Raw genomic sequence first — 10,156 nt, forward strand, 5'->3', positions numbered from 1 at the left:
GGAAAAAGGAGCCACACACTTTATTCTTAAGGCTACAGGTGCCCTACAAAAGCCTAGTCAGGCCAAGAGGGACCTATCAGGCTTGCTGGATCGAGGCTATTGGGATTACTGGAATTACTCTAAGGCCTGTTGGCAGCCTCCCTTAATCAACCTTTAATATTAAGAACAAGACATGGTGTGCGAGAAATCTAGGAAGAGCAACATTCGAGTCTGATCCAGGCAGGAGCTGAAAGGCCCCTGGGGGGCATCATGGCCATTCCTGACTGTTGCCATGAACCCATCAGAGTCTTCAATCAGGCAACTGGTCAGGCAATAGATCAGGCATTTTTCACAATAAGAAAATCAAATGTGATTCTCTCTTTCCAGATTCCATGTTCTTTCCATACTAATCGCTTCCCCTCCCCCAACACATCTTTTTTTTCCCCTGGTCTCTTTGGACACTTAAAATGTTAACATCTTTGAGCTGAAATAAAATCCTGACTTCCTATTACCATTACCTGGTGGGCCCGGAGGGCCTGGTGAGCCAGGAGGCCCTCGTAAACCATCTCTCCCAGGTGGCCCAGGCAAAGAAATTCCAGAGAGACCAGGATCACCCTTTTCACCTCTGTCACCAGGTACGCCAGGTGGACCTTGCAACCCTGCAGTAGGTAAACCTGAGAAAAAAGTAAAACAGCATATCCATCAACTACAAACAAAAAGATATCACCATGGATAGATAAATGATCATGTGTCCAAGCTTAGGGCACAAAAGCTAGTATTAGGCCTTTGAAACACAATTCTATTTCACACTTATACAGATATAAGTCATCTAAGTCACCCCAAAACATTCTACTTCACCTCTCACATGACTCGCATAGATACAGCTAAATGCCTTATGCAGCGACAGTTCTGCCTTGTGCAACTGAGTCTGTCTCTACTGCACTTGTCTGGAAGCAATTCAGTGTTTCTCTGCACACATACCTTAATGCTTTAATGTGATCAACTCTACTACAGACCCAGAAGTTCTGTATAACTGGGGATGGTTAAACATGTAAACTTCTGTCTAGCAGTTAGAGCACTTACCCAGGAAAAGAGAGACTTAAGGTACTAGCAGCAGGTTTGAAGGGTCAGCACCAGGCTCTGGGTCATGGTGTTGGGAAGCAGAGGGGCTGGTGGGAGCATGTGAGTGCCCAAAGAGTGGAGCCATGTGGCTAGGAACCAGGCAGGAGTCTGGCACTCTGCTGCCTGGGCTGACCAGACACAATTTATGCCCAGGTCAGTGTTTAGATGCAGTTATTTTCACCACTGTAAGCCAGTACTGTCTCTGACAATACTATATTTTGGAGGCAAAAATTAGTTTGCTGCAGTCTAGTAGTGCCACACATGTAGACTCTGATGCTTTACACAACAGCAAATTAATCTACTGTGTAGTTAAGCGCACATGCAGGTGCACCTACTGAGTGTCAATGGGATCATCCCGCTTATTCAACACACAATAATAAAGAGACAAGAACCCAGACCAAGCAAGCTTTCCACTGAAAAATTCACAGGAGGGGATTCTGGGGATCCCAACTCTAGGACTTTCTCTCATCTCTGATATCTATGTATTGTGTTGTTCCAATAGAGCTATGTTTTCCAGGCTTCTTCTGCAAGACTGTGCCTCTGGAGCAACTGCCTACCTCCTTTCATTTTAACGGAGATGTCCCAGCACAAAGGCTGCTTCATGTGGAGGTTAACAGTCTCAGGCTTCTTCATAGAAAGCAAAGATTATGTTACAGAAGTATGGATACCCACCTTGTTTTAGGTATGACGGGGACAATTCACACACAGACCTTGAGGGGTCAAGCAGATCCCCACAAGAGAATAACAGATATCCAGCCTGGCAATCTAGTGGCTATAAGTGGCAGATGCTCAGCACGTCTCAAGATTGACCCAAGGATTGAAAAAAACGTAAATAAAATAATGTGAGGGGCAAGGATTTCTTAGGATGACATCTTTTATTGGACCAACTGTGTAGTTGGGTCTAACTCTATCCCAACTACACAGTTGATCCAATAAAAAATATCACCCCAAGAAATCCTTGTCTCTTGCATAATAATTGGACCATCATGGCTACAACCTAATGCTTACACTAAATAAAATAAATAATAAAATGTATGTTCATACCTGGAGCACCTGGGAGTCCTGGAGCACCTGGAAAACCTAATAAAAAGAAATGCTTTCAATTATGGAATAAATGCCTATGAACATATAAAAATAAATATGAATGCCAACAGTAACAGTCTCATAGTATTTGTTATATAAACATTCACAACAAGCTTATAATACTAGATAAAGAAATAAAGGTAAATAAGACTCAAATGACTTAATAGCAATTTATTTGCAAAGTTTAGGTAAAAACCCATAGAAGTCTGAAAAGGATAAATTTGGCATATCCTGCAATCCAATTCTGCAAGATACTGTACTGGAGCTAAGAAGATCAGACATTGTAATGTACCCTACTGAAGACGGTCTAGTCTATCACTGGTACATTCCACAACATTCCCAGTATTGTTTGTCAGCTAATAGTATTAATTTAAAGAAAAGTAGTTCAACTAATGTTACTAAAACTATACTGTGAAAAAGGGAGAACTCATTAAAAGCCTGACGTAGCATTTTTGCATCTCAAAACTCTAGTGAAGTCAGTGAGAACTTTAAGTGCATAAGAAACAAGTGAGATAACTGAAAAGTGTCAAATATTTTGAAATTTCTTTGAAAAATAAGGAAAAATATTCCATTTTCTACCTATACGATCAGTTTTTAAATTATGCATATGCCTTTTAAGAGAGAAATTATAATTGGGATGCACGCTGGAGCAGGTGCAGAGTGCAGCACAGTCCCAGAGTGGCCATGTGTGGGGCCATCTGGCATACCCCACATGCTTCCCATGTGTCAACTCTAAGATCCTGGGGAGTACTGGGAGCAGGGTACAATTAAAACAAAACTATGGAAATGTGAAATATGTTATACTATAAAATGTGACTCCTATAATAGCCAGTTAAAATTAGGGAGGCAGACTATAAGAACCCAATAGCACTTTAGTCAAGATATTATCATATAGATACATTGAGAGACACAATTAAGGAATTATATTTTCCTTTAAAAAGAAAGACAATAGAACGTACATACCTTTTTCACCTCTTTCACCCTTTAATCCTGGAAAACCTGGAGGTCCAGTCTCTCCTTTTTCACCAAAGGCATCCACTGTTCCTGTGCCTATAATCTGAACCACAGAACAAAAATTAGGATAATGGCAAATTCGTAGCATAAAAATTCAAGACTGCTGAAACTTTCCACCATCTCTCATCTGGAGCTGGCAGGGCCAGTTTGGCCCGTGGTACCAACTTAGTGCAATTTCACTGGTTGATGCAAATTGCATTGGCTTGTAACAGCTGAGTAGATGCACTGAAACACAGGGGCCCCTTGAATTCCTAATATTCCTCATTTACCTGGAATGGGCTTGACTGGACAGCTTTAATGCACCTTCGGTTAACAGATGGTACAAAAGAGTCTTAGCCTGGACCACAATCAGAATATTCACTATTTTTTATTTTACTACAGCTTGTGACTTTTGTTAACACAGAATTCTGCTTGAAAAACAGTACCCTAAATTTACAGGAATTATATACATATATACATATGCATATGGGTGTGTGTGTATTTAGGAATTATATCTTTTTGAATCCTGAATTTTATATATAAATCAGGAATTTATATATAGAAAAATGCATCCAGGAATTATACATTATTTGCTGAAAGAGCCTAGCTGTTTACATTATCCCATATAAAAGATAAACACTTGTAAGTCCTAGGGAGATGCATACTCCTGACTAATATCAACCCACTTTTAAATCCAGGGTAAAAAAAACAAAACAGAAGTATACTGTAAAATCATTAGACTCGTTCTAAAGAATTTATTGGTACACTGTTAAAAAAACTGGATTGCTTTAAAATAATAAAGGCAATGGTCTTATTTTAAAGTCATAAACTAAAACATTTAACACTCAAACAATACCAACTGTTCCAAGAACCCCCCGTTTACAAATGTCACATATACTTGGGCACCCACACTTTATTGTCATTTAAAAAGTTGTGTTGCTATTGATTGCATTTGGATCAGAACGTATCAAGAGCTTTTTTACAAACATTGAGATGGCTTTGGATTCCGTGTTGCTTATTTCTTTCAACAGTTACTTTATTCCTACTTATTATAAACCAATTTTTACTTTACTTACTGATCCTGGAGGTCCTGGAAAACCTTGTTCTCCCTTATCCCCCTGAACAAAAAAATAATTCACATTTTAAACTGAACTCCTGTGCAAACACAAACTGATCTATGCATTGCATTCAATTGGGTTTTCTTACATATGGAGAGTTTTATTTACTAGAATCTACTTTGAAAATGCAAACTCTGCACTGCTCGATGCTTTTTTTCTAAATGACTAGATGATACTGTTTTGTACCATGTTATATTTTACAATTACTTTCCTTGAGTGTATACTTTAGTGTATACTTCCTCTTAGTAGAGTTGGCCAGCATTTCTCATGCTCAGGCTCCTTTTCATCTTCTTATAATTTTGCCAAATTTTGTTTAATACTTTGGGATTAAACTTAATATTTTGAAAACTATTACTGATTACCGTAAAAATGTATGTAAATTCTTTGCTATTATTTCTGCCCCACTGTGGTAAAAATGTACTAATTACCTTAGGCCCAGGGTTACCCGGTGGCCCTGGAAATCCATACTCGCCCAATGGTCCCTGCATGCATATAGAAAAAAAAAAACAAACAACAAATGAATACAGCCGGACCTTAATAGTGGCAGCTTCCCCAGCTGCCCCCAGTCTCCCCAGACACCCTAGCGGGACATTGTTACAGACCTCTTCTCCCTTATCTATGGCATGTTATAGGGTTTTCTTGGTCTTCTGAAAATCATGCTTTGTAGTTGTGTGAAGTGAGTTGTCTGAAGTGGTGATTTATGGGATTTCTTAGGTAAACGATTGTCTGGAAATGCAGCGATTTAATAGTCTGGGAGGCCCATCCAGTAATAGGGTCCTATCTAATAATGGCAATTTATGAAAAATCAAGTGAAACACATACCGGTTCTCCTTTTGGTCCATGCTCGCCATCTTTTCCAGGTTTTCCCTGTAAAACACAAAATTCCATTCCATCAAACAGACATAATCACAGGTAACATCTGATAGAACCCTAAATTTAACATTATAACAGAGCTCATAAGTCCTCCTCTCACAGCTAGAAATGTAGTGTATGGAAGTGATGAAACTAAGACCACTGAGTGCATATATTCCTTGGCATAACAGCCTACCTAGTAAAATGTAGAGCTGCACAGCTTCCCACATTGTTAAATTCATACTGATCTCTTGGAAGGACCTTTAGTAGAGGATTAACATTCTTTTTTTGTGAGGGTAAGGGTTGTAGCTTCCCCAAAAAGCACCTTCCCTCACTGTTCCCACCTTCTAGCCACCTCTCAAAGTACAACCAGGAGTCCCCAAGCTCTAAACCCAAATACCAATTTATTAGAACTTAAGACCTTATTTAATTTAGTTATCCTTCAGTGGCTGGCTGACTTCATTTCACCACACTCCCCCACCCCCATTTCCTTTCCACTGCCCATTTCATTACCCACCCCCATCCCATTAACTTTCCACCTCCCAGTTTCATGTTCCCATAACTCACCTCTAACCCATCTCTCACACACCCCCCACCTAGAGCAGGGGGCAGGGCTCCCCTCCACTCCCAGTGGAGTCCAGAGACCTGAACAGCATAGGGTGAGGAAGGCAACTGGCTCCATTGCGCAGGGCTTCCCCCAGTGGTGTGCATGTGATGGGAGCTGAACGTGCACCATGCACAGCCCCACATGATAGAGGTGAGCCAGCCTGGCTGTGCTCCTTGCCATCACATGCAGCGCTGGCTGGAGTCATGCGCCATGGGGCGGCAGCGCCTGCATGAGCCATGAGTGCTCTGAGTACCCACTGCCTTCTGCTGCTGCTGCTGCCAGTGGCAGGGGCTGTGATCCATCGTGGGGAGCATGTGCAGGGGTCCCAATACCCCCCTACCCTTCCTCCCACCCACATCCTGCCTATCAGAGCTCTGCTGTCCTACTGCCCCCCTGGGCGCAGTCTCCATGTTGCCACCACCCCAGCCCCATGCTCCCTGCCCCCTGCCCAGCTGCAGCTCCCCATCTACCCACTCCTGCTGCTTCCCTATCTGGTGCCTGGAGCAAGCGGGATGCTGAGAAAGCTACTCAGGTCCCCCAGCAGTTGCAGCAGTAGCAGCAGCCACCCCACCCAGAAGCTGTGTGCTGGCTGGGCCAGGCCCACCCATGCACCAGGGTGAGAGAGAGCTGTGTGGGCTGGGTGGGGTACAATTAATTGGTGGGTGCCTGGGGGCCAGATGAAATTGCATGGTGGGCTGGATCTGGCCCACAGGCCGTATTTTACCTAGCCCTGGATTATAGTGATTTTATTTCTCGTGACCCCATCCACTGTTTCTGTGACCCTATTTGGGGCTGCGACCCACAGTTTGGGAACCACTTGTCTAGTGGCAAAGAAGAAAGCTTGCAGAACATTTTCAAAATTAGGGTGCATGTAAAACAACAATGCATGCAACCCAGTAAAAATTAAAAGATTAATTCCATAAAAATAATACAAAAACTACATCCAAAACAGAATATTACAAAATGGCAGATTGACAGAAAAAGAAATAGCACACAAAATAATTTAAGCAGAATACAACCAATTGAATATGCAACTCTGAATCACATTAATGAAGGAGAATAAGCTGTCCAATTAAACAATCAGTGGCATCCTATAACAGGTCGCTATTATTCATTGTTTTAAGTATAATATTAATAAAACAAAAATGAACAACTTTAAACCCAAAACAAATCAGTAAAAAGTAATTAAGGCTGCTGACAGATGTGAAAAAAACAAAACAGAGGTTTACCAGAAGAAGCAGCACATCAGTTTGACCCAGCTCCCCAGCATCTCAATAGATTGGCAGTTCAAGCAGGGCTTTTTGGCACTTTATCTAATAGCTGATTGAATCAGGTATTAGATAAAAGTGCCAAAAAAGCCCCACTGAAGCACACAATCTATACAGATGTTTGGTTAAACTAACACGGTGCCTCCCCTGGGCATGTGCTGTACTCAGTGCAGAGGAAGGACCGAGATGAAAGTGAAGCAATGCTTATTTTTCCCCACGTGTGTAAGCAGCATTTATAACTAGTCCCTCTGATTCATCATTTCATAAAACTAGAAGATTCATATTTTTAAAGATGTATTTGATAACATTTCTCTCAAGAATTTTCATAACTATAGGTGCAAAGGAAATCATGATCATTTATCATCCCAGAAATTTTGTCCAAGATACTATGGCGAAATTTGAGGAACCTCTTTTAACAATCCTTACTTGGATACTCTGATTTCTTTGGCAACTTCTAGATCTATGTTTCTTAGCCTTTCCAGTATGATAACTCCTTATTGACAGTAAAATAATATTTCTACAAATTTTGAGAGTTTGACCAATTACTTGAAGGAGTAAAAATGTGGGGAGAATGAGAAAGTCAGGTTCTATTTTCTTTATAAAATTGTCAATAAAGCCTACCATATTGGTAAATTATAAAAGACAGAAGTTAAGGACTAGGTAAAAATATGACTAAGGTGAGGTTATATGGCCTGTGGTACTGATGTTCAGGGATCCTGGCTATCTCTGATAGAAAAAAAATCCCCAATTTTTGGATTAAAAAAATAACCCAAAATTCCATTATTAAAATTAAACACCACTATATATATATATATATATTCTAATAGTATAAAAGCCTTAGTCTGTCTGTCTGTCCATCATGCTTTATTCACACTCCAATTGGTTGTCTCAGTAGCCAATCACAATGCTTACTGAAACAACCAATCAGAGTATTCTGCACAGACAGAAGTGCCACCATAACAGTGGAGACTGAGGGGCATGATTGGGGGGGGATGAGGCCAGCACTGCTGGTCCCTGACCCCTGACTGTGGCCCTGGTCCTTGGAGGCACAGGGGGACGGTGGAGGTGGCACCGCCATGATAGCGGGGACTGAGTAGGGGACGCCATCCCTGCCATCCCCCTTTGCCTCCAAGGATCAGGACCATGGCTGAGGGGCCGGCCCAGCACCGATGGCCTCACCCCCCTTCCGCTCCAGCCCCTCAGTCCTTGCTGTCATGGCAGTGCTGCCCCCACTCTCCCCCAACAGGGCCAGAGCAGGAGGGTGAGGCCAGCAGCACTGGCCTTGCCCCCTTCCCTGACCCTGCTCCTTGGAGGCAGAAGGGGATGGGGGGTGGAAATGGGCCCAGACCTCATATGGCGCAGAGGGAAGGGTGAACAGGGGAGAACAGAGCTAGATGAGAAGTGGGTGCAGGCCCAAATGTGGGACTCAGTCCCCGCTCACCCCCCTCCCCTGATGATGGTGGGGACTGAGGAGCTGGAATAGGTGTGAGTGGCCAGCACCACTGGCCTCATGCACCTGCTCTGACGCACAAGGCGGGATGCAGGGGGTGCAATTAATTAGTGGTGGAGCTAGGTGAGGAAAAGCATCAGCCCCTCTGGGGTGGGTGGGGCATGGGCCAGAGGCAGAGCAGCAGCAGCACGGGGCATTAGATGGTGCTGCTCCATCACTCCCTCCCCCACAACCCGGTCATTCTTGTTGGGCAATTGGCTAGTATCTATATATTAGTAGCATTTCATTTTAATTGTGGAAAAATATGGATTTTGAGTTACTTTTTTAAATCTGAAAATAGGGGATTTTTTTTATCAGAGAAAACCGGGATCCCTGCTGATGTCAGACTAGATATTCAGAATTTTCCATTCTGGCATTAAAATTGAAGAATCTAGGAAAAATGCAAAATAAATAAGGTAACATGTCAGTTAAGTAAAGTTTTCTGTCTATTTCCTCCCTCTTAGAAGAAAAGTTATACATAAGCTCACCAAACTTAATGTGGATACAGATGACATCCATTTGCATCAACACCTGGTTAGCACAACTTCTGTTTTCCAGTATTTCCCCTGAGAATATTTCTACCGTGTATTCAAGCAACAGACTTCTTATAGCAAGAGCCACTTAGGAATAACATAGCAGTAGGGTTATCGTATGTTGGCAGGGTTACTACATGGAGCCACTAACAGGCATTGACTGAACTGTATTTCAAACAATATGAAACAAGCTTTTTATTAATTTAAATTGGTTTAGATTCTGCTTTGCTCTGTGTGATTCAAGTTCCATTGAATCAATGGGAGTTCTTCCATTGATTTCTGCGGAACTCAGATCAGACTCAAAATATACCCTAGCAGTTAGACTAGCAGTTAGCAATGTTCTAGACTCAGTTTAGGTCCAAGTCAGCCCAGTGTTAGGACCCAGCCACTACTGCTGCTTTACTCCACTGACCAGCTGTGGTGAAGCTCCCTGCTACCCAGCTGTGATGCAGACAAGAGCCCCCCCTGCACCCTCCCATCACCAGAACACTGCCAAAGCCCCACAGCTCTTCAGGCTACATCTAACCCATGGACCATAGATTGCTGATCCTGGCTGTACATTACTTATGAAGATTTTAGAAATTACTGTAAATTTTAAGCATCATGAACTACATGTTAAACTTAGGTTAGCCAGTAGCAAAACCTTCATGTTTCCTGTCTATTCAATTTTATATCTCACTGACAGCTACTCAGTTAAAAAATATATATAATGGCACACAGGTGTTATCCAAAGTAAATGTATACTTACCCGTGGGCCAGGTTTTCCAGGTTCACCTTTTTCCCCTTTCAAACTTGGCCCTGGTTGTCCCTTAAAAGAAAACAGAGCAATTATTGTTCTCAATATAAATTTTATTTTAGTTATTAGCTATTAATATACTCATTTAAGGTAGGTGCATCACTTGATTTTGATCACTTTTAAATATTATCAAATGATTACATAATACTTACTGGCAATCCATGCTCTCCTTTTTCACCTGGTTCTCCCTAGTGAAATTAGAAAATAATGTTGATTAATATATGGGAATACTATCTATAAGAATCAATTTATACCATAGATCATTGATTTTCTCATGTCAAAAATATCATTAAGCTCTATTACATATATAGGGAAA

At 41.8% G+C, this 10,156-nt stretch overlaps 1 protein-coding gene across 2 annotated transcripts in view; it reads right to left on the reverse strand.

The window, feature by feature from the left end:
• Nucleotides 1-10,156, reverse strand: part of COL4A1 (collagen type IV alpha 1 chain) — a 118,517-nt gene that overhangs the window by 69,120 nt on the left and 39,241 nt on the right. For both annotated transcript variants that reach the window (XM_014527883.1, XM_025196078.1), the window contains exons 13-20: nucleotides 9,993-10,028; nucleotides 9,793-9,852; nucleotides 5,118-5,162; nucleotides 4,724-4,777; nucleotides 4,254-4,295; nucleotides 3,148-3,241; nucleotides 2,146-2,181; nucleotides 498-653 (exon numbers count right to left, since the gene is read on the reverse strand). In XM_014527883.1, the coding sequence (XP_014383369.1) occupies nucleotides 498-653; nucleotides 2,146-2,181; nucleotides 3,148-3,241; nucleotides 4,254-4,295; nucleotides 4,724-4,777; nucleotides 5,118-5,162; nucleotides 9,793-9,852; nucleotides 9,993-10,028 (523 nt within the window). The remainder of the gene's footprint in view (nucleotides 1-497; nucleotides 654-2,145; nucleotides 2,182-3,147; nucleotides 3,242-4,253; nucleotides 4,296-4,723; nucleotides 4,778-5,117; nucleotides 5,163-9,792; nucleotides 9,853-9,992; nucleotides 10,029-10,156) is intronic.

This window comes from Alligator sinensis, unplaced genomic scaffold, assembly GCF_000455745.1.
Source record: "Alligator sinensis unplaced genomic scaffold, ASM45574v1 scaffold288_1, whole genome shotgun sequence".
Lineage (NCBI taxonomy): Eukaryota > Metazoa > Chordata > Crocodylia > Alligatoridae > Alligator > Alligator sinensis.